The sequence below is a fragment of the Peromyscus eremicus genome, chromosome 23, assembly GCF_949786415.1.
Source record: "Peromyscus eremicus chromosome 23, PerEre_H2_v1, whole genome shotgun sequence".
Lineage (NCBI taxonomy): Eukaryota > Metazoa > Chordata > Mammalia > Rodentia > Cricetidae > Peromyscus > Peromyscus eremicus.
In genome coordinates, this window is record NC_081438.1 from 11751639 (window position 1) to 11775926 (window position 24288).

The window sequence follows — 24288 nt, forward strand, 5'->3', positions numbered from 1 at the left end:
AGATCAGGCTGGCCTCAAACTCACAGAGATCCGAGTGCGCCACTATACCCAGTGCCGTGTGTGTGTGTGTGTGTGTGTGTGTGTGTGTGTGTGTGTGTGTGTGCCTCAGTGAGGTGTCCTTTCTGTCACATATCATTTCTGACTGTCAAATGTCCTTAAGTAGACCACCTGTTTATCTGTTTACATACATATCAGTGCGACACCACTTTTATTGATTTCCAGACTTTTAACCTTTTTGTTTGTTTCCTTGTTATTTATTTAGAGACAGGGTCCTCCTGCCTTTTCTCTGGAGAGCTGGGATTATAGTTATGACTACCACACTGGTTTACGTGCTGAGGGTAAAAGCCGGGGCTTTCATGGATGCTAGGGAAGCACTCTAAACTCTGAGCCACATACCCCCTAACCCCATTTTATTTATTTATTTACTAATTTTAAACTTTATTTATTTATTATGCATACAATGTTCTGCCTGCCTCCCTGCAGGCCGGAAGAAGTCACCAGATCTCATTACAGATGGTTGTGAGCCATCCTGTGGTTGCTGGGAATTGAACTCAGGACCTCTGGAAGAACAGCCAGTGCTCTTAACCTCTGAGCCATCTCTCCAGCCCTCTATTTTATTTTTTTACATGGACAAAGTGGCTTTCTTTGAGAAAGCCGAGATTACATAGGATTTAGGAGTCAGCATTTGGCCTTCCTTCTTGCTAAAGGTGGGCACATCACTCATTGCTTTAGCTCGGGTTCCACTGCACCCAATGGGCTTGGAGTCTTTTTGCCCATTTGGTCACTTTGGGAGTATGACATCCCCGTCCTCCTCTTCCAGCATGTGCCGGGGAACCATGGACTTACGTTTAGAATGTAATCAGCTGCTTCCAGCGTGGTTAGGGCATTTACCCAACACTGGCCTAGGCTGGCATGCCTGGCAGAAAACAACTTGACATTCCTGGACCAGGTCCTCCAGTGAGACCACATGAGCTGTGATCTGGGTGAAGGTCTCCAGGTGTGTGATCCCTGGACATGGACAAGCAGCTGCATGTTGGTGGCCGACAGTGGACATGGCTGCCGCTGCTGTGAAGAACTCCCTCCTTTAAGTTTAACCCCCACTGTTTAATCCCAACACAGAGAGGCAGGACTGTGGCTTAAAGGCTAGCCTGGGCTACATAAAGAGATTCTGTTTCAAGCCTGGAGGTGGTGGCGCATGCCTTTAATCCCAGCACTCGTGAGGCAGAGGCAGGCGGATCTCTGTGAGTTCGAGGCCAGCCTGGTCTCCAAAGCGAGTTCCAGGAAAGGCTTAAAGCTACACAGAGAAACCCTGTCTCGAAAAAAGAAAACAAACAAACAAAACCCCCCCCCCCAAAAAAAAACAGAGAGATTCTGTTTCAAAAAGCCAAACTTCAGAACAGAACAAAACAGAAAGGCTCTCATTCTGGGGTAAGGGATGTAACTCAATGGCAGAGCACTTGCCTAGCATGCTGGACACCCTATAAATCATCAAAATTTAGCAGAAGGACTAGGCATGGTGGAACACACCTTTAATCCAGTACTGGGGAAACAGAGGCAGGTGGATCTTTGTGATTTACAGGTTTCTTTCTGTTTTCTTTTTCTTTCTTTCTATTTTTTTGAGACAGAGTTTCTTTGTGTAGCCCTGGCTGTCCTGGAACTCGCTCTATAGACCAGGCTGGCTTTGAACTCAGAGATGAGCTTCAGGCAAAATTTCATCTGCTAGGACCTATCAGCACACCAGCCTTCCTTTGCTGATTTTGTATAATCTCCATTTCAACACCATGACGGGTCGTTTTAACTGTCAGCTTGACACAACCTAGAATCACCAGGGAAGACAGTCTTAATGGAGGAATTATCTAGATCAGGTTGGCCTATGGACACGTTTGTGGGAGACTCTCTTGATTATGAATTGATGTGGGAAGACTTGGCCCACTATGGGTGGTACCATTCCCCATTAGGGGGTCCTGAAGAGGAGAGAGCTAGCGAGCAAGCTGCATGCACTTTGCTCTCTGCTCCTAATTGGGGGTGTGACATGGTTTAGCTGCCTCAAGCTCCTGCCACTGTGACCTTTCTGCTATGAAGGGCTCTAACCTGGAATTGTAACCAAATTAACCCCTTTCTGCCCTAAGGGTTTTTTTTTAATTGGGATGGGGAGGGTCAGGGTGTTTATCACAGCAACAAAAATGAGGCAAGGCTTTGTGTGGCTCAGTCCCCTAATGTTGACAAGTCTAATTTAACATTAGAGAATGTCAGGTATTACAGTTTAACACCCATACTGTATTTCTACCTGACTGTATTGGTAATTTCCTCATTTTCTGGTCTGTATATCAAACCTGGGACCTTAGGTTAGTGATGTCCTCTAGCCACTGAGCCACATCCCCAGCCCCTGGCTTTTGGAGAATTGTCTCACTAATATAACCCAAATTGGCCTTGAACTGGCTGCTTCCAGAGGCCTCTGCCTCCCAAGCGCTGGAATGAAAAAACGTCCACTCCACACCCGGACCTTCCTTGATTCTTTCCATTTTCTTTCTCATTCTCCAATCTTTTTTTTTTTTTTTTTTTTTTTTTGGTTTTTCGAGACAGGGTTTCTCCGTGTAGCTTTGCGCCATTCCTGGAACTCACTTGGTAGCCCAGGCTGGCCTCGAACTCACAGAGATCCGCCTGCTTCTGCCTCCCGTCATTCTCCAATCTTTAATCTGATTTTAAAAATGAAACAAACCCACTTGGGAGGCAGAGGCAGGCAGATCTCTGTGAGTTCGAGGCCAGCCTGGTCTACAGAGTGAAATCCGGGACAGGCACCAAAACTACACGGAGAAACCCTGTCTCGAAAAAACCAAAGGAAAAAAAACAAACAAACAACAACAAAAAAAAAACCAAAAAAACAAAAACAAACAAACAAAAAACAACCCTGCTCCTCTCTGGTCTTTTCTTCTGTGTAGGCTCTGGACCAATTATTAGGAAAAGCCCTGGCAGACACTCATCAACCATGCTGATACTTTGGGACAGGCACCAGGGGACACTTCCCCTAGGACAATGCACAGCTGCTCTTCTGTCTCAAAACCAAACCAAACAGCTGGGCAGTAGTGGTGCAGGCCTTTAATCCGGGAGGCAGAGGGATCTCTGTAAGTTCGAGGCCAGCCTGGTCTACAGATGAGTTTCCAGAAGAGCCTGGTCTACACAGAGAAACCTTGCCTCAAAAAACCGAACCAAAATATACACAGAAAACTGAAAGCCACTGAGGGCTTCCTCAGGGTCAGGGAATAGGGAGACAAAACACTGGTTGTTCAGTCTCCATCTGGAACACGGAGGCTAAGGACAGGTCTTCCCCACACCCAGTTAAGTTAGGTTGGGGATTCAGCAACATTCAAACCAGAGCACACTACAAGTCACCAGCAGGAAAAAGTGTGGCCCAGCCCTGCGGCCCTGTCACATCCTGGTTTATACACAATCTCATGGCACGCACAGCTGGCTTCTGGGTACAACCAGCCCACGTGGCCGGCCATTGCCTGTGTTCAGAGCCTCTGAACCCCTCAGGTAGACAGAGGGCCACTCCGAGGTTACTGATCTCCTGAGACAGAAGCATCAGGAGAGCAAACTCCTTGTAGGTGGCAGGTCACCAGCGTCCTCTCCCTTCACTCGGGTGGCCAGACGCTCACAAGAAGCCCCTAAGCGAAGTCTCAAAGGGGAAAGCAGTCTAGAAACTTCTGAACCGAGCTGTTGGCTGTATGCGCGCCCTTGGGCAAGGTATCTGACCTCCTTAAGTCTCAGTCTCCTTATCTCTAGAATGGGGAGGGAAGAGTCTGTACCTGCCACCTCCTGTGCCCCAGTAACCAGGAGCACTTACAGTTCCTCCAGCTGGTGTCCCTGACCTGGGAGGTCCAGCATCCTCCTCACTCGGGCTTCTCAAAAGGGTGTGTGTGAGGGAAGCTCAAAGCAAACAGCGTTTCTGCAGGTGTGACTGAAAGGCCCTCATACCAACTCACACTTCGGCTAGACCCCAGGATGATGCTTTGCAGGTTAACTTTGAGAAGCACCGTGGTCTCTAGGGAGTCGGGGCTGACCCTCGGCCTGATGAAAATCCATCAGGCCCGGTCCTCCACGGAAGCACGGCCTCCTCTCTTTTCTGCCGTTGCTTGGGATTGAACTCATGTGCACCCTAGACAAACACGGTCCCACTGAGCGACGCCCTTGCAGCCAAGCCCCTTCCTCTCTGACCTCTTCCTGAGGGCAGCCATGCAGGAATGACCCCGGACAGTGCAAGCTCCTAACTACTCACCGTCTGCTTTGATCTTCAACCCGGGGAGCTCTGTCCTCTCCACTTTTGTTTTTTTTAATTTATTTAACTTTATGTGTGTTGGTATGAAGGTGTCATCCCCTGAAACTGGAGTTAGAGACAGTTGTGAGCTGCTGTGTGGGGCTGGGAATTGAACCCGGGTCCTCTGGAAGAGCAGCCAGTGCTCTTAACCACTGAGTCATCTCTCCAGCCCCTCCACTTGTCAAATGAAGAAAACTCAAGGCCAAGAGAAGGAAAATTCCCCTCCCAAGCCCAGTTGAATGTGGGACACTGGAACCCACAACGAAGATGCTTTCCTTGACCCAACTCTGGCCTGCTTCTCCAGCTTGGCCCAGAAATACTATTCACACATGTCACACAAAGAATCCACAGTCAACACTGACAGTTCCTAGCAGCTCCAGGCCTCATCATGGGGGAGGGGGGGAGGCACGGGACCCAGGTCCCCTTAAAGCACTGTCAGCCCGGACATGCTCCAAGCTGCCAAGGAAGTTCCTGCTTGTTACCAATACTGAAGATAGGCAGGGTCCCCTTCTCCTGTGTCATGGTTTCTCCATACGGACAACCTGGTAGCCCAGGTGGGTTCCACACGGACCAACTCTACTTCCTACATTTGCTTAACCCCCATTTCTGCAGATGTCGGTATTTTCGCCTCATACTGACCCCTCTCTCCCCCAGTCACGTTACTGAATGAAGCCAGCCCCTCCTACTTCAGCTAGGATTGGCCTTGGCTATCTTTCATTGATCTCAAACACCAAGTTATCTAAGATGCTGATAAAAACAAAACAAAACAAAACAAAACCATCTCTCCACTGTGTTGCTTTGATCACAAGAAACTCTGGATCAGATTACTTGTCCAATCATCACTCAGGGTTGGTCCCCAGGTCACGTGGAGGGGAGGAGTCTGTGCCCAGGTGTCTGTCAGTCCATACTACCCAGTATGGGAGATAGGAATGCTTGGCTAATGCTTCATTCAGTCCTGGCTGAGTGGCCACCCCTGTGCAGCCCTGACACCCCACACATCCCTGGGGAGCCTGAAGCCCTGAGGTGACAGAAAACTACCCTAAGACACCCGGTGCATCCTGGAGCCTGGCTCTCTCGGCTCCACTCTCCTGGCCAGACAGGTTAAGGTCACCTGGAGACCAGCCTCTCAGGATGGTTCTGGAATCTCAGGACTGTATCTGAAATCAGGGCTTGAGGGAGCACAGGCTGAGATCTGCAGGAGGCTGCTGGGAATACACAGATGAAGAAATGGAGGCGTAGGAGCAAAGGCAGCACCTTTGATGGGACCCTGGAGTCAGAAGGTCCGCTGTCCCCATGGAAATCCTGCCCGATGAGTGCCGAGAGGGGCCCAGATGGCTGTGTTACCATTCCTGTTTTAGGATGGAACGCTGTGGTGGGAGGAGGGAAGGCAGGATCGCTCTGCCTTGATCCTCTTCCAAGACAGGTCAGGCCACAGTGGGATGGAGCCCATAAAACTGGTCAGACTGGATCCTCACCAGACCAAGCCCACTGGGGCCTGAGCAGCCCTGCTGGAAGACAGGTGTGCTTCCATGGGGCTAGGTGCCAGGACGGCCACCGAGGTGCCACAGAACGGCCAGACTGGAGATAGGCTGGGAAGGCTATGCCAGGTGATCCTGGAATTCTTCCCTGTGTCTTCTAGAACCATGACTTCTGCTCCTTTGTATTTTCTGTCTGTTTATTCTTGCGGGAGACTCCGCTGGAGTCCGTGGATGTTAGGGAACTTCAGCTTGAACGGCTGGTGAACTTTTGGGAGAGGTTGGTCAAATCTCCTCTCCTGACAAATGCCGGAGGAACTGGAAGTGGGAAACCGGGGTGACTCCAGGAAGCCTCTCAGCGCTCGGGACAGCAAGGCCCCTTCTACTGTTACAGCTCCATTGTTAACAGAATTAGCAGAGAAGAGCTCTTCATAGGTACCATGTTCAAGGTTATACAACACAGCAATATTTGTCTTCAGAAAGCACTCTTCAGGGTGGGAGTATCGTGTACTCTATTCCCTGGAAACAGCTAAGTGGCAGGCATTGCTGTGTTCCTTCTTGCGTTTGTTGGCATTCCCAATGTCTTTCTTAAGAAATACCAACATCGGCCGGGCGGTGGTGCAGCACGCCTTTAATCCCAGGCAGATCTCTGTGAGTTCGAGGCCAGCCTGGTCTGCAGAATGAGATCCAGGACAGGCACAAAGCTACACAGAGAAACCCCGTCTCGAAACAAAACAAAACAAAACAAAACCAAAAAAAAAAAAAGAAAGAAAGAAAGAAAGAAATACCAACATCACGGGCTGGAGAGATGGCTCAGTGGTTAAGAGCACTGGCTGCTCTTCCAGAGGACCCAGGTTCAATTCCCAGCACCCACATGGCAGCTCACAACTGTCTGTAACGCCAAGATCTGACACCCTCACACAGACACAAATCAAAAATAAAGTTAAAAAAAAAAAAAATCAACATCGCATGTTCTCATGACCACATCACAGATTCATTACATACTCGTATAACTTTAATTCAAACCCCCACAACTTTGAAGAATAAAAAGTCATTTACAGGAGCTGGATCGATATCTCAAGAGGTGAGGAACACTGGCTGCTCTTCCGGAGGTTCTGAGTTCAATTCCCACAGGGTGGCTCACAACCATCTGTAATGAGATCCAGTGCCTCCTTATACTGGCAGAATGAACTCTGTATATATAACAAACAAATCTTTAAAAAAAAAAAAAGTCATTTATTTTGTGTGGTGTGTGTGTGTGTGTGTGTGTGTGTGTGTGTGTGTGTGTGTGTGTTTCTTGTGTCTCTAGAGGCCAGAGGACAACCTCTGGTGTAATTCTTCAGGACCAGGCCATCTTGAGTTTTGAGATGGGGCCTAGAACTGAGCAAGCAGGCAGGGCTGGCTGGCCGGTGAGCCACAGCGACCCCTCCTGTCGCTGCCCTCCCCGTGATCACAAGCATGTGCCACACACTCCGCTTTCCCATGCGGGTCCTGGAACACAGACTCAGGAGCCCATGCCTGTGCAGCAAGCATTTTCCCGGCCTTGCCTCCTTCCCAGCCCTGGCAGGGTCTTTTCCAAACCCACACTGGGATTTGTGCGGATAGCTCAGTGGTTAAGGCCAGGCGCTTACACATGCCAGTGTACCCGGGCCTTGAAGCAGCGAATCTGAGGGAGATGTGGGGTCATGCGTTGGCGTGCAGTAGAGCAAGGTTAACTTAACTCCGGAGGCACAAGAGGCATTCTTAGGGCCACATAATATGCCACGTCATGACCACTTGCTTTTTATGAAGCCCTCTTTTTCTCCCAGGCCTGAAACAGAAGTGGGACTCAGGTTGCAGGAATCTGCCGATGTGCTGGCGCTATGCTGGCAGTGATCGGTGGGCACTTCATCGATCGTCCTTCAGGAACTGTTCCTCAGGTGTGGTGGCACCTGTGTTCCCAGCACACCTGAGAAACCCAGTCAGGAGCCTGTGGTGACTGTGCACTCTATAGCGCATGGCCCAGGCTGCAGCATCAAGTCCATTAGGAGGAAGCAGGTACCCTGAGGTCAGGTCTACAGTACAGCATGTGATGGTGCCGGCCCAGCTTACTGCCCAGAGATGGGCTGTGGCTGCATCTCAAAGCTGAGTCCACGGGTTGGGGATTTAGCTCAATGGTAGAGTGTTTGCCTAGCAAGCGCAAGGCTCTCGGTTCGGTACTCAGCTCCAAAAAAAAAAAGAAAAAAAAAGAAAAAGCTGAGTCCTCCCAGCCATGCGTTCATCTTTTCTGGTCTCATGGGGCCCCTGTTTCTGTAAGACCTCAGACCTTGCCAAGGTGGCCATCCCCCGATCCTCAGAGAGGACACATTGCTCTTCTGATCTCAGCAGCACCTTGTCTGACTTCCCTCATGCCCCACCATGACTGCTGACAGGTGGCAGAGTGTCGCAGTTTACCGGGATCTCACTTGGATGGCATGGTTCCTCTAGTGAGGTTTTCTGGAGTAGGGTAGGGAACTGGTGGCGAGGGGATGGGAAGACACTGGGAGAATCAGGAGCCATGGTATCCATGACCCAAGGGGCCCCGGCAATATGGGGCTAGTGCAAGGGAAGCAGCATAGGTGTGAGGAAGCCACGGGCACCTGAGTCACAGGGGCTATGGGAGCCTTTATTCCCATATCCTTCATGTGACACAGGAGGTACACAGACTGTGTGTCCCAAGAGCCCCTTTCTAACAGGGCATCTGAGTCAGTATTCCATGATGCGGGCACTCCAGCGGTCACAGAGTGGTTTCATTCCAGTTCCCAGAAACATCTGCTGTGGTCCGCGCCCTCGGCTTTCCTAGAAGGCCTGAGAAAGAACCCCATCACCTCTAGAGAGAACACGGCACACAGGTGTCCCGATTCCTACAGCCTGCAAAAGTGGGGGAACCACAGGTCAAATCTGAGGAACTCAAGACCAGCTCCCCAGGCCTGGACCCAAATGCCCTTCCTCCACGCCTAAAACACAAACTCACAGCCTATCCCGAAATGCCTTCTCTGGGGACCCCAGAAGGCTCAGTCAGCATGTCCCAGACTGAGGTGCTGGATGCGACGCAGGAACCACACATACCTGGCCTTTCCAAGCACAGAAACTACACTCTGGGCGCTGCTGGCGCCTGCAGCCTGCTGGGATTCTTCATTTCCATCTTAGCCACGGTCAGCCGGTGTACCTCGTCTGGGCCATCAGCGACGCGCAGGGCTCGGGCCCAGGCAAAGAACTGAGCCAGAGGGTAGTCGCTGCTCAGGCCCCCTGCTCCGAAGGCCTGGCAGACACATGGTAGGAAGGAGAGGGAGGCCTGGGTGAGTTCTGAATGTGACAGACATCCTGCTCAGAACAGCTGGTGACAGCTGTCTCCCCAGGGGGCCCCCTGCGACACCTGTGAGTTCCAGACTTCACATGGGGCCACACTGCCACCCTTGCGATGCCTGAATCACCAAGGCTGTTCTTCAAGGTTGTTTCTGCTACTGAGAAAGTTCTGTGGGGGACCAGGTGTCAGGATGTGGAAGGAGGCACCCCACAGAGTCGGGGCATTGGGTCTGAGCAGCAACAGGGCTCCCCTGAGCCTGGGCCAGCTACGTGCAAGCAGAATGCTCTGGGCAAGGCACTTACTGAACTGGGCTTGGGAAGGAGGGGGGCCCCTGCATGAGGAGCTTGGTTTGAAAAGGGAAGTGGCGGGCACGGTGGAGGGCGGTGGAGGGTGGCTCACCTGAATAGCACGGTCAATTACTTGATAGGCCATGGACGGGGCTACCATTTTGATCATGGCAATCTCTAAAGCTGCAGCCTGCAGGAGAAGGTAGGGTTAGAAAAACAGGACAAAGCGCTAAAAGCACGTAAAGCCAAAGTGACTGTCAGGGTGGATGCGAGGCTGGGTTCTGCAAGAGGGGAATGGCGGGTACTGTGTTCTGGGCCACAGCCAGATCCAGAGGCCTGAGCGACTGCCTGTGGACAGCACCCACCTGGCAAGCACAAGGCACTGGCTTTGACTCCTAGCACCACAAACACAAAACAGCTGTGTCCAGCGACAGTGGACCGAAGCCAGAGAGGATGACCTCGGGGCTGGCCACTGACTGAGGCATCTCAAGCCTCCAGCAACAAAAGCATCAAAGAGCCAAGATCTATGCTCCTGACCCAACCCCTGTCACTGCAGCTCTTGGCTGGGTGCAGGGGCCCTGCATGGGAAGCCAAATAACCCAGCAGTCAGCATGCACCATGCCTAGCCACGATAGGCGATGGGTAATGGCGCTCTAGGAAGAAGACCCTCTGTTGGCTGACGCTTCATTTGAACAAGGCCTGTGAGGTCCCTCCTCCCCAGCTCTCTCTTCCCTCATCTACCTCCCCCACCGACATGCCACGGGAGTACAGAGCCACCAGACCTCCCTTTAACAAGCCAGGAAGGTCACAGCTGGTAAAGTGGCAGTTCCCCTCCTCCTGGGCCTTTTCTGGATGGGAACAGATGACCAGAGCTCAAGAGAACAGTAGCAGTTATCAGCGTCCAAGAGCCAGACAGGGAGAGAAGGGCTGACTCCGGTGTCACCCTGGGGTGACATCTGTCACCGGTGAGGCTTCCCACCTTGTTTCCTGCCACATCCATGAGGTGGGCAGCTTTCAGCACCAACAACCGTGCCTGCTCAATGTCCACACGCGACCGAGCAATGTCTGCCAGGATGGTGCCATGCTCCACAAGAGGCTTCCCGAAGGCTGTGCGGGACATCACCTACAGACGCCAGAGAGACAAAGCTGAGGAGCCGGGCCTAGAGTGGCCCTGCGAGGCTCAGGAGCAGGGGATCCGCAGAAGAGCAGGACACAAGGGAGGGGAGAGAGCAGGAGCAGGAGCTGCCTGCCTGCTGACTGGCGGCAGGGTTCTGAGCGTAGGCCATAACGCTCATCACAGATGCTGCACCTATACGGAACATCCTGCGAAGGCTGATGGAATGGACACAGCTTCAGTGACCCCGGAGAGCTTACAATGCTGCAGGTCAGAGCCAGGAATCTCGGGCTACCTTCGTGCCTCAACAGCCATGTATTGCCCACTGCTGTGTGAAATCAACATCCTCGTGACTCAGGGAAGTCCTTCTGGAAGGTGGAGATGTCTGCCTCCACCAACCCCGAAGCTAAGGATGTCGTCAGATGGTACCAGAGACCTCCAGCAGAGATGTCCCCACTTGTGTTGGGAAATCGCCTGCCTGATGTGCCATCAACTATCTGCAAAGTGTTTTATGACTTTCTGTTCTGTTCCTATACAAACTTCATGAAGCTGGGCATGGTAGCAAACACCCTGAATCCCAAAGAGAAGCAGGTGGGTCTCTGTGAGTTCGGGGAGTGGGGTGGAGACTGGGGTGGGGGCTACGTAGTGTTAGACCCTATCTCAAAACCAAAGGAAACTTGGTAAAACTTAGCACACTGCAACATGGAATCTGAGGTCATCTAAATCTGTATTCCTGGGCAATGGTCACTCACACATGGCTCTGAAATCACCTTCTTTTGAGGTGAGAGCCACTTTTTACACACACCACACTGAGCCACCATCTCCTGGTGGTCAGATTACTTCTGAGAACCCTTTACTGAACCTCTGGGTATGAGGCTGGGAAGAGGGAAGGCCCTGAGCTGCTTCTGACCAAGGCAGTACCCAGGAAGGCAGGGGTGGGGGACTGTGGGAGTCTCACCAAGGGGCAGGTCGCCACCTGCTGACAATGGCCAGTCTCACACCCTGGAGCCCCATCTTAGATGGAAAAGGCTATCAGGGCATTCTTCTTTCATGTGTTTATTGATCTATCCTTGGGAAAGTAACTTTTACACAAATAATTTATCTTGCGGCACGACTATCCATTTCCAGACAAAAGGCAGAAAAAAAATACATAGTATCCCACCATCTAATTTTCTATAGTGACAGCAGGTGGCTGTCAGCAGGGCACAGTGTATCTGTAGCGTGAGCTATTTGGGAGGTTGAGGTAGGCAAGCTGTTGGAGTCTAGGAGCTTGAGACCAATCTGGATAGCACAGCAAGCCCATCTCAAAACACATGGTTGGTATTTGCCCTTCCATATGTTCTGCATGCATATAAAATATATACATACATACTGTCTTAAAGTTTTATTATATATTTTGTGGGTTCAATGTAGTCCCTCCCGATCTATATTGAGTTTACTTTGTTTCTCAAAGAGACTCATACATGCTTTGCTGTGCACATGGGATCGAGTTAATCATCACTAGAATAAGTTTTCACCAAATTATCCTGTGCTTAAAGAGACCTAAAATAAACCATGTGGGGGTCGGACTCATGAAGTTGGAACAACACTCAGTCGTGCTGAACCAAACTGCTCCCACGCCTCCTGCAGACCCCCAGTCTGCTGCCCTGATGTACTCTGTAGGCCTCTAGCTGTTAAGGGGCCCACGGCAAATGACTTCTGTTGTTTGAGACAGTGTCTTGTTATGGAATCTAGGCTAGTCTGGAAGTTGCAGCAATCCTTCTGCCTCAGCTTTCACGGGCTGGAATTACTGGAATAAGATCCCATGCTGGCTCAGATTATATGTTCTGGACACACTGGACAAGGGGGGTGATATGCATAGGGCGAGGTGCTGTGTCCCCACAGGCACAAACAGGCAACTCAGGATCTCCCTGGGGTCTGAGTTTTAACCATGTGCTGGGAGCACAGACGGCTCTTGGCTACCCATGATCCTGTGGGCATTGGTACCTCACCCTCAGCTACCATAAAACCTGGCCTTGGCTTCTGGCCACTTGGACAGAGAGGTGGCCATTCCACTCTGGAAGTCATCTGTGGCCAAGGAGAGCAGATGCAAAGTAGAGATCACAGATTCTGGGCATGAACATCATCCTGAATATCATCATTCAGAAGGGCACCAGAGTTTGAAGTTCCCCGGCCAGCAACAGTGGCTGTGAGACACTGTAGGAATTAGGGGACTCACGCGTGTCTTCATGAGCGCCAGGGCCCTCTCCGAATACCCGATCAGCCTCATGCAGTGATGGATACGGCCAGGCCCCAGCCTGCCCTGCGCGATCTCAAAGCCTCGACCAGGGCCCAGGACTATGTTCTCTTTTGGCACACGAACGTCCTTGAAATGTACTTCACCATGGCCCCCTGAAAGACCAAAACGCATTTTCCTTGGATGTGTTTATTCCTCGCTTCAGTTAAGGCTAGTGCTGGTACTGTTCCCAGACCTTAGCCTTCTAACTGTGTCACAGCTAAGGAGAGGACAGGGGTGAGAGGGTGGGGGATGACACGGACGGACGGACGGACAGACAGATGGACGGATGGACTGACAGACAGAAACAAGGGAATAGAATCACTGTCTTCGGCAAAAACAAGTTATTCTGCCATTCCTTGTGGTTTTTCAAGTCAGGGTTTCTCTGTATAGCCCTGGTTGTCCTAGAACTCACTCTGTAGACCACACTGGCTTTGAACTCAGAGATCTGCCTGCTGGGATTAAAGACATGCGCCACCACTGCCCAGCTTCTGCCATTTCCTTTAAAAGTTTTGCACATTAAATTTTACTGCTGAGTGAGTGTGTGTGTGTGTGTGTGTGTGTGTGTGTGTGTGTGTCTGCACATAGGCACGGTGAATTTGGGGAGGTCAGAAAACAACCTATAGGAGTCAGGTCTCTTCTACCATGCAGGTCCTGGGGATTGAACTCACGTTGTCGGGCTTGGCAGCAAGCACCTTTACCTACTGAGTCATCTCACTGGCCATGAGTTACTTAGTTTTAGGACAAATAGCAGAGTCAGCTCTCTTCTTTTACCGTGTGGGTCACAAGGACTGAACTCGGGTCATCAGGCCTGGAGGAAATACCCACTGAGCCATGTTTCAGGCCTTGTGGTTAAAATACGATGCAGGCCAGAACCTCTAGATGAGGAACAATGCATCAGTCCTCCGGGGATGCCAGAGGTGAGGGTGTGAATGCTGTCCATGGAAAAGGCCCACTCCTCACACAGGTAAGCAACTCCACTGGGGCTGTGACCTGCACAGGACCCGAAAGCCAAGCCCTCTGCCCTGGCGCCTCTGTCCGCCTGTCTCGTCTCAAGGACTCCTGCTTATCTTCTGAGATTAGAAGAGGAAAGGCAAGCATAAACACACACAGGCAGTCTGCTGGGCAGTTCGTGCTCCTTAGGAAACAAATGGCTGGTACCACCCTTGGTATATATAAATATTACCAATGCCATCAAGATGTGGAAAATTCTGAACAGGACTCGGACTCCCCAAAACTGCTGCCCACGGACTAGAGCCATACTCAGAGTGACTGACCCTGGGAGATCTAACCTGGAGCATCCTCCAGTCCATACACTGACAAAGGCCGGATGACATTGATTCCTGGAGTGTCCATGGGAACCAAGACTATGGACTGCTGCTGGTGCCTCGGCGCCTGTGGGTCTGTTTTTCCCATAAACACACAGAGTTTGCAGCGTGGATCCAGGATGCCTGCCAGGAGAGAAGAGAGACGCATTCTATCAGCGGATGCCAGGGCCATGGAGCCTCTAACCACAGGAAGCCCTGGCCTGTCAAACGCAAAGACAGGTCCACCCAACCAGAGAAGCACGTGCAGGCTCCAGGCCAGACAGAACTTACCACATTGAGACTGGAATCCAGCACCATAAGAGCAATGTTTTTTTTATTTATTTGTTTTTTTCGAGACAGGGTTTCTCTGTGTAGTTTTGGTGCCTGTCCTGGATCTCGCTCTGTACCAGGCTGGCCTTGAACTCACAGAGATCTGCCTGGCTCTGCCTCCCGAGTGCTGGGATTAAAGGTGTGTGCCACCACTGCTTGGCCTAAGAGCAACGTTTTAACTATGAACATTTTGTCTGCATGCAATGTGCATCATGTGTGTGCAGTGCCCAAAGAAGCCAGAAGAGGGAGCCAGATCCTCTGGAACTAGAGTCACAAATGGTTGTGAGGCACCATGTGGGTGCTGGGAATCTAGTGCCCTTAACTGCTGAGCCCTCTCTCTCCAGCCCCATGAAAAATAAAATTTAAAAACCATCATGTCGGATTTGAAAAAAAACAGAAGACCCAAGGTGGCTGCCATAAGAACTTCCTCTAGCTTGCTGAGGTTCAGCTGAGGAAGTGGGTTACGTGATGAGATGTCTACAAAACAGACAGCTCACAAGTTCATCCACGGTGAAGCAGCCAAGCCAGACCTGGCTGCAAAAGACTTTGAAGACAGTGCACCCTCTAGTGGACGCTGGGGGTTGTTAGGCCCAGGACGGTGGCATTCCTGGGAACACCCAGAAGACAACTGAACTAACTTCAGGCTCTCAAGCTCCCATCTGGTGTCTGCTGCAGGAAACTGCTGAAGCCTCCAAGGCAGATCTGTGCTCCAGCGGGCCGCTGTTGTGCTTTGTGGGAGGCATGAGGATGGGCCAGCCTCAGCTACACAGCAAGTCTGAGGTCAGCATGGGCTACATGATAACTTCTGTGTGTGTGTGTGTGTGTGTGTGTGTCTCTCTCTTTCACACACACACACACACACACACACGAATGCACGCACGCACGCATGCATGCATGCACGCACACAAATTTCTCATTGACAGAAAAAAAAAAAAAAAGATTCTTCTACAAACTGCTGCTTCTGCCCTGCTATCCCCACAGGTGCTAGAAAGAACAGCTTTAGACACTTTAGACATGGGCCCTGGAGGGAGTCACGCGAATTCTGAGGCCTGTTCTCCACCTGTTAGATTGGTACTACAGCCTTAGGTAAGTGACTGGTCACCCCGAGTCCTAGTCTCCTCCTGTGAAATGGGATGGGGTCACCAGCCCGGCCTCAGGGGAAGTACAAGCACTCTGTGAGCTGAGGGACGGAGAGGCACTTGGAAGCCCCTGAGATACAATACACGTGACCTCAGAGCAGGGGGAAGCCTCCGGGAAGACTCCCAGCTGAAAGAGGCTGGCAGGGCGGGGTAAAGAGGGCTGCCTGCAGCGGTACGGCCACAGGTGTGGTCACCCGGTGACGCCTGGAGGTCCCACAGCACAATGTACCCCATGCGGCTCCTACAGACTTCAGAGAGGGCTGCTCGTCCACACAGACTGAAAAACTGAAAACTCTATTCCGGGTCAAGTACCTGAGATCCACCACTTGCGACCATTTAAGACATAGGAGCCACCTTCCTCTCTGATGGAAGCCTCAATATTGGAGGCATCTGACGAGGCCACCTGCGTGGGAGCACGTTCTGGTTAGAGTCCCCATGGACCTACATGCCCCAGGGGCAGAGAGCAGCTGGGGCCCCCGACAAAGGTGTGAACACAGTACCTGGGGCTCAGTCATGGCGAAGCAGGAGCGGATCCTGCCCTCTAGCAGTGGCACCAGCCAGCGGGCCTTCTGTTCCTCGGTGCCATACCGCACCAGGAGCTCCATGTTCCCCGTATCCGGGGCAGAACAATTAAATACCTGAGGAGGAGAAACACATGGGTGCCCCCACATCTTCAACCTCCTGGAAGAGGCAGGGCTGGACCCATTCCACATCATTGACCCCCTCACATATCATAAAAGCCCTTCTTCTCCCCAGAGAAGGCTCATACATACCTGAAGTCAAGTCTCAGATGCCCTGAACCCTCCCATGGATCACTTTTTTGAAGTAGAGGACCCTGGAACCAGGGGCTAGAAGCCCCCACAGCCCACACCCCTGGGTGGTTCTCCTGCTGAGCTGACTACTTGTGCAGGCTGAAGTCAGCTGCCTATTACCCGCCTTCTTTTCTCGTGTGATGTTTAGGTCGTATGGTACCCCTAGATCTGACTTTCCACACAGGCAACTGGCCATGTGGGGACATGTTCTCACACACTGAGGGAACTGGGGGGACTGTACCTCAGAAGCATACAGGGACATGCCCATTACTTCACACAGATGTGCGTACTCTACGTTAGTCAGCCCCGCTCCGTATTTTTTCTCAGGATCTGTTTCCAAGGGCAGGAAAAGGTTCCAAAGCCCTTCAGCCTTGGCTTTCTCCTGTCAGGGGAAAAAGGAGAGACTCAAACACTGAATCTTTAAAAAAATGTATATCTGCTGGGCGGTGGTGCATGCCTTTAATCCCAGCACTCGGGAGGCAGAGCCAGGTGGATCTCTGTGAGTTCGAGGCCAGCCTGGTTTACAGAGCGAGATCCAGGACAGGCACCAAAACTACATGGAGAAACCTTGTCTTGAAAAACAACAACAAAAAATTTATATTAAAGATAAAGATTTATACAGGACTGATGGCACCCATCTTTAACCCCAGTGCTTGGGAGGCAGAGGCATGTGGATCTCTGAGTTTGAGGCTACCCTGGTCTACATGTTGAATTCCAGGCCAGCCAGGGATGCATAGAGAGACTCTTGTTTCAACAAAACATAGCAAAGCAAACCTAAACAATGTAAGAGTGTGTGTGTGTGTGTGTGTGTGTGTGTGTGTGTGTGTGTGTGTGTGTATGCATGTGAATGCAGGGGCCCATGGAGGCTAGAGCTGTGGTGTTGGAACCACTGGAGATGGAGTTTCAAGTGGTTTGTGAGCACCTGGTGTGGGTGCTAGGAACTGAACTTGGGTCCTCTGCAATAGCAGTATTCTCTTAATGTCTGAGCCATCTCTCCAGCCATGACCATCTATTATCTTCTTTGGGGAGAAGGGAGTGGGGCAGGTTTCCTCTATATAACAGCTGTGGCTGTCCTGTCCTGGAACTCGATTGTAGACCAGGCTGACCTGGAACTCACAGAAACCCACCTGCTTGAATGCTAGGATTAAAAGTGTGCACCACCATCATCTAGCAGCCTGAATATTTCCTCCTCTTGCCTCCACCTCCCAAGTGCTGGGATCACAGGAGATGCACTATGCCCGGCTTACCATTCTCCTTTCTCACCCCAGCTACCTCGCTGTGACGGGATAAAACCTGATTAATCAGCAGCTGTCTCTTTCTAGTGACGGGAAACCAAGCCGACGCCACTCAGCCCCCTTGGACTCTTCCCTCATTGGTGAGGGTCAGCCATGTTGACGAGCTTGCTTACCTTGAGGTCTTCTATCAGCGGGGAAGGGGTCCACCTGTCAGCCGAGGCCTGGTGTCTCTGCAGCTCTGGCTCCAGGGGGTACACGTTCTGTTCCATAAACTGCAACAGCCGGTCATACAACTTTCTGACCCGAGGGGAGAGGCCCTCTGGAGAGATGATCAGGCCTCCCTTTGCCTCCTGAGCAGGGGAAGCAGCTGCTATGGTACTGTAACTCCTCACACCCGTGGGGGTCTGCTGGGGCCGTGACCCAGCCCACGCACGGTAGGATCTCACTAGTGGTTTGGCAGCTGGCATCTCCTTGAAAATCCGGAACCCTTCTTTGGTGGCAAAGTCCCATGCCAGCTCAGCCATGAACTCGGTGAGCTTCCCGCTTTGTTTGGCAGTTGCCGAGCTTGCCTGTCCTAGGCAGAATGGAAGGAGAACTGGTTACCCCTAACCAGCCTTCCTGGTGACTGAGCAGCGACAGAGCCGATATTCCGAGGGCAGCCACTGCCACTGGCTCAGCGCCTGTTCCATCCACTCCGGGGCCTGGGCCCTGTACTCCCAGGCACCGCTGTCTGAATCTGAACTCGGTGGACGAGGAAACTGAGTCTGCAGAGAGCAATAAGTCAGTCCCCCTGAGAACCAGAAATCAGAGGTCGGATGTCGCTGCTGCTTGCCATTCCTTTCCCTAAAGGAGCTGATTTAAGCTTTGGAGGTGCGCACCTTTAATCCCAGCACTTAGGAGTTAGAGGCAGGTGGATCTCTGAGTTCGAGGCCAAGCTGGAATACAGCAACAGCCAGGACAGCCAGGGCTACACAGAGAAATTCTGTCTCAAAAAACAGACAAACAAAAAAAACCCCAAAACAAGAAAGCAAAAAACAAACAAAAATAAACAAAAAGGACAAGAAGCAGCTAATTTAGTGATCCCCCCAAGTCGCTGTGCAGCACCTGGGAACAGTAAGAGATCCTACTCGATCCTAGAGTAGCCCTTCTGAGAAAACGCCAGGGCCTGTCTAGGCACCATTTTCTCTGGACGATAACGCCAGTATCACAGAGTGCCCTGGCATTTCCCGCCCTCTGCTTCTCTGTTTTTGTTGCTTGTATTTTGAGACAGGGCCTCTTGGAGCCCCCCAACATGTAGCTGAGGACGATCTGGAGGTCTTCATCCTCCTACCCCACCTTCCAAGTGTTGGGATTCCAAGTGTGTGCCCCACATCTGGCTATACACATACACGTTGCTATGACAGTTCAGAAAATTGGTCCTTCCGCTATTCTGGCCAAAGCTGTGTCCTCAACGCCTCTGTGACCATCGGGCTGGCCAACGCTTACCTGTGAGGGACCGCTTGTAGACTCCCTGTAGAATTGCAGCCACGCGGAAAAACGAGAAAGCCATGTAGAAGTTCCAGTTATCGACGGGTGGGAGGCCCATGTGAAGACAGTACATCCTGAAGTACTCCTCCACCGTTGGGATGCCCAGCTGTGTCACATCCTGGTCCCTGAACCCTGAGATAAGAGACAGAGCCGTCCCTAAGTGGTTGCTACCTACACTCCCCTACCGCTAGCAAGCCTGGATTCCGAAAGCCACGATGCTCCTGAACCGCTTTCACAGCTATGTGGCAGCTTGTGAGGCAAGCATGAAGCTCCAATTTTACAAATTGTTCTCTCAAGGTTTCCGACCAAATTAACGTAAATAAAGGAATGTGGCCTCTGACTACCCCTGGACGGACCACAGCTCCCGGATGGATGCCATCCTCCACCAGACATGTGATCACAGACAGTCGTAGAGGAGGTGGCGTACACACTAAGTGGAAACAGTGAGATCATAACATTAGATGGTCATTGGTTTTGGTCATTTGGTCACTGAAACAAAATATTGTTTCCATAACAGACTGGGTGCGATGACACACGCCTGTAATCCCAGCACCGGGAAAAATGGAGGTAGGAGTGTCAGGAGCCCGTCTCAGGGCAGATAACCCGGAAACAAAAGACAAAGATAGATACACACACAGAATGGAAGGCGTAAGTTGAGCCTGGGCATTATCAGTAAGAGATGATGCAAGCTGGCGGTACAGCTTGATGCCAGAGGGTCAGCTAGCGTGCACGAGGCCCGAGATTCAAACCCCCAGGGGCAAAAAGAAAAACTGGAAAGACAAGAATGTGCGATGGATGAAGGGAGATACGTCCCAATAGTACCCCCACATTCCAGTGACACTACTTGCACCTTGCTTTGCAGCCCAGCCCAGCCACCACCACCTCAGCCAGTGCGTGTCACGGTGCGTGCCACTGAACGGGCTCCTTCCTACCTCTCAGCATGGGAAAGCTGGACGGTAGGTAGTGAGCCAGGCAGCTGTAGGCCACGTCGGCAAAGGGGTCCCCTAAGGTCGAGAGTTCCCAGTCCAGGACAGCGAGCACCTCCGCCTTTCCGGGACGGAACATCAGGTTGTCCAGCCTACGAAGCCACAGAAAGAATGGAGACAGCTGGGAGGACTCCGTCTGCCCCTCCGGGCTCACCCTCCACCAGCCTGTGAGCAGTGCCTTGGCCAGCCGCTAGGGCTCACTACTAGCTGGCCTCAGCCAGTCAGAAGCACCAGCAGGGGATGTTTAGTTAGCTGTTCTCCCCTCCCGAGGGCCACAGCTCTGGCCAGGAGCCCTCTCTGACGTTACCCCTTCTGGATTCATGCCCTCTCTGTGGCGGCACTAAAGCAGGCCCGCGAATCCTCTGACACACTTGCCACTCCACGAGGCACCTGGCTTCTAACGAATGTCAAGTGGAAGAAGTGAGGGATTTCCAGGGTGGCGGAGGTCAGTGAAGGTAACATGGCTTTTTTTAGTACACTCACCTTTGGAGACATGAGCTACCAGGTAAGTCCCGTGACCCAGGGGCCACCATCCTGGGAAACCACAGAGCCACACAGAATGGCCTGAGGAGCCCAGCCATCGGCAAAGCGAGCCTGCAGAGTACTGCAGCTCCTGCCAGAGAGCCGCCCTGGTGGAGGAGATGTGTTATCCTGTCCCAGCTGTCAGCTCCGGGCCGTGGTGAAGTCTGTTACATGCAGTAGCTACAGCACAGCATGCTGGCCCAGGCAGAGCCACTGGTTAGGAACTCCACTGTGGTTCCAGTCTGTTCAGTGGCCTCTCCTTTTAAACTCTCCAATGGCCTCCGAGTCCTTCTGAGTCCTGACTGGACACTAATGTAGGCTTGATTTAAAATGAACGGAAGGGGCTGGGGAGGGGGCTCGGTGCTTATGAGCACGTACTGCTCTTGCAGAAGACCTGAGTTTGGGTCCCAGCACCTGGTGGAAGTTTGGCTCACAACCACCGGATCTCACTCCCTTCTGGCCTCCATGGGCACCTGCACACATAGACACTTCATCCAAAGTCAACGAAATCTTTACAAGAAAAATGACCAAACATGCAACAAGACAGGGAACAGCATGAGACCCCACGGGCCATCTTCCTCACAGAAGCCACACCTTCTGCTTGGCTGGTTTTTTTTTATTTTGTTTTGTTTTGTTGTTTTGTTGTTTTTTGTTTTTTCGAGACAGAGTTTCTCTGTGTAGCTTTGGAGCCTGTCCTGGATCTCACTTTGTAGACCAGGCCGGACTCGAACTCACAGATCTGCCTGCCTCTGCCTCCTGAGTGCTGGGATTAAAGGCGTGCGCCACCACTGCCCGGCATTGGCTGTTTTTCCTTGAAGCTCTAACACACAAACACCCCAGGTTCAGCTCACGGCCTCCACCCTCACTCCCCACCTTCTTTGAAATTGGTCTGTATTAGTCTCACGCTCTTCCGTCTCTCTTAGCTATGCACACACTTAAAATCCACCGGTGGCATTCTCTCAATCCTTGGTAAACTTGCATAAACATCATAGGCACTTATCCTTCAGGAACTGACTCTTTTTTCCTCAGCATGAACTGACTCTTCTCCTCAGCATGAACTGACTCTTCTCCTCAGCATGGTCCTCTTGAGATTTGTTGAGCTTGACTCATGTAGAGCCAATCGGTTTATTTTATCTGCTAAGCAGAATCCCAGCACACCACCAAACCACACAGTTGGTTCATCATGTGCTACAAGGAGCAGCGGGCTGGCATCTTTGCCGAGACTCCTTGGAGGTGCCAGGCTGTGCTAGAGGCGAACTGGTGGTTGTGGCAGGCTCGCTTTGTCTGCTTTCCTGGCTTTAAGCTTTCAAATCCAGCAGTTTATGTTCCCGCTTCCTTCAAGGTGCCATCATCCACGGAGCAGCAGGAGGAACTCTCTTTGATAGTGTTACCTCTAAGGGGAGCACACTCTAAGAGCAGGGATGCTTTTCTGGCAGTATCTTCAGGTTTCGCCAGAGCTGAGAGGCCTTTAGACCGCTGCTCTTGTGTCACTTGTGACTCTTGTGGCAAAGACAAAGGCCATAAAATAGTTATGGCTAGTCGTCACCCGTCCCTACTCTTCCCCACCAAATGGGGAGGTTTGCATGGGGAGGGGGTCTTCTAGGGTCCTAGGTAGAAGATAATTAAACAAATGCAAGCCAATTATCAAGTGGTTCAGGGGCCGAATAAGATGTGTAGTTCAGCCGGCTGGTGGTGGCACACGCCTTTGATCCCAGCACTCGGGAGGCAGAGCCAGGCGGATCTCTGTGAGTTCGAGTCCAGCCTGGTCTACAAAGTGAGATCCAGGACAGGCTCCAAAGCTACACAGAGACATCTTGTCTTGGAAAAAAAAAAAAATACACACACATACACACACACACACACACAAACACACACAGACACAGACACACACACACACACACACACACACACACACACACACACACACACGATGTGTAGCTCAAAGGCAGGCCTCCAGGAGCTGCTGGGAAGCAGAAAATAGTTACTGTGCCCTGAGTGCCTCAAGAGCAGGGTCCAGGGCAGCTCTGGAAGGTCAGCTGGACACCCAGCGGGATGGAGGTGTACTGAGGTCTAGGGAAGGCAGAACTCTAGACTCCGCTCACACCCCAGGAAACCACATTCGCTCCCTGACCTCCTTCAGTCTGGGCACAAGGTCAACACCCAACGCTGAGCCCACAGGAAGTGAACATGCCCTCGTCTACCTGATCTCAACACTGTTTCCACACCCAGCACAGCTCCCCCTCCCCACAGGCACACGGGACAGTGTCTGCAAGCCGCTCTGGGAGAGGGGGCTGCTATGGGCCTTAGTGAGCAAGAGCTGCTATGGACCTTAGTGAGCAAGAGCCAGAGATGATGCTTGACCTCCTAAGAGGTCATGGTGTTGACAATGAGCAATGAGAAGCCCTGATATAAAGGAAACATTCTGTGAAGTATTACTGCCGTCTGTAATATGGACCACTGACTTGGTCTCCCCTGCACGGGCCTTGCCCATCAGTTTCCACATGGGATATCCTGCCGCCGCTGCCCTGTGCCCCCCTCACCCCCCCCCACCCCACGGCTGTGTCTACCTGAAGTCGCCATGCACCACCGTGGTTCTCTGCTGCCTGGGAAGGTGCAGCGGCAGCCACTGGATAAGCCTCTCCATTGCTGGGATGCTGCCGGTCTCTGCTGCTCGGTACTGCTTGGTCCAAGTCTGTACCTGGCGATGAATATAGTCCCCTGAGGGAAAGAGGGTTGGGACATGGTATGCCGTTCCAACGGCCTTCAGTGCCCTGCAAGTTCAGCAGAGTGGTGAGAACATCAGCAGCTCCCTGCCAGTGCCATGTGTCTGAACTTGTTCCGGTGACAGGGAAATCCCTATGTGAAGGTCCTGCCCATCGTGGAAGCCACTTTGCCTCGGCCGGTTTGGCCCTGTTGCCCCATGACAAAACTCCAAGCCTGACCCCTGATCTTTGTGAACTTTCAAACGGCCGAATAAATCCCTTCTTGGTCAAGTGTAACGGTGGTAGGCTAAGAGCATGAATCTGGAGTCGGACTAGCGGGGGTGGGATCCATCTCTGCCATCATCCAGCTGTATGATGACAAGTACCCTACTGGGCCTTACTTTCCTCACCTTCATAGGCGCTTCCCAGAGCTAAAGGAAGGATAAAATACATAAGGTTGAGCCTGGCATAGTGGCGTACGCCTTTAACTCCAGCACTCAGGAGGCAGAGGCAGGTGGATCTCTGAGTTCGAGGCCAGCCTGGTCTTCAGAATGAGCTCCAGGACAGCTAGGGCTACACAGAGAAACCCTGTCTCATAATGCCAAAATAAATAAATAAAATAATATTAAAATAAAGTATATATAGTTGGGGTGGGAAGGTCATTTTAGACAAGTTCAAGGCCAGTTTGGCAACAGAGTGAGACCCTTGACATAGCAAGAAAAGTTTTTTTTTTTCTTTTCTGCCTTTTTTTTTTTTTTTAAGAGGCCAAGTGTGGCTGGGCAGTGGCAGTTACACCTTTAATCCCAGCACTCAGGAGGCTGAGGCAGGTGGATCTCTGTGAATTCAAGGCCAGCTTTGTCTACAGAGCGAGTTCCAGCATAGCCAGGGCTACACAGAGAAACCCTGTCTTGAAAAAACCAAAAAAACAAACAAACAA

The 24288-nt window shown here is 51.7% G+C and overlaps 1 protein-coding gene across 2 annotated transcripts in view; it reads right to left on the reverse strand.

Moving 5' to 3' along the window:
- Positions 1-7236: 7236 nt before the first annotated feature.
- The window catches only part of Acad10 (acyl-CoA dehydrogenase family member 10), a 48660-nt gene continuing 31608 nt past the window's right edge, over positions 7237-24288 (reverse strand). For both annotated transcript variants that reach the window (XM_059248775.1, XM_059248776.1), the window contains exons 10-22: positions 23217-23367; positions 20074-20219; positions 19100-19273; positions 17788-18188; positions 16621-16761; positions 16068-16205; positions 15880-15970; positions 14084-14242; positions 12735-12907; positions 10382-10525; positions 9515-9592; positions 8878-9070; positions 7237-8679 (exon numbers count right to left, since the gene is read on the reverse strand). In XM_059248775.1, coding sequence (XP_059104758.1) covers positions 8900-9070; positions 9515-9592; positions 10382-10525; positions 12735-12907; positions 14084-14242; positions 15880-15970; positions 16068-16205; positions 16621-16761; positions 17788-18188; positions 19100-19273; positions 20074-20219; positions 23217-23367 — 1967 coding nt within the window. In that variant the 3' untranslated portion in view covers positions 7237-8679; positions 8878-8899. The remainder of the gene's footprint in view (positions 8680-8877; positions 9071-9514; positions 9593-10381; positions 10526-12734; positions 12908-14083; positions 14243-15879; positions 15971-16067; positions 16206-16620; positions 16762-17787; positions 18189-19099; positions 19274-20073; positions 20220-23216; positions 23368-24288) is intronic.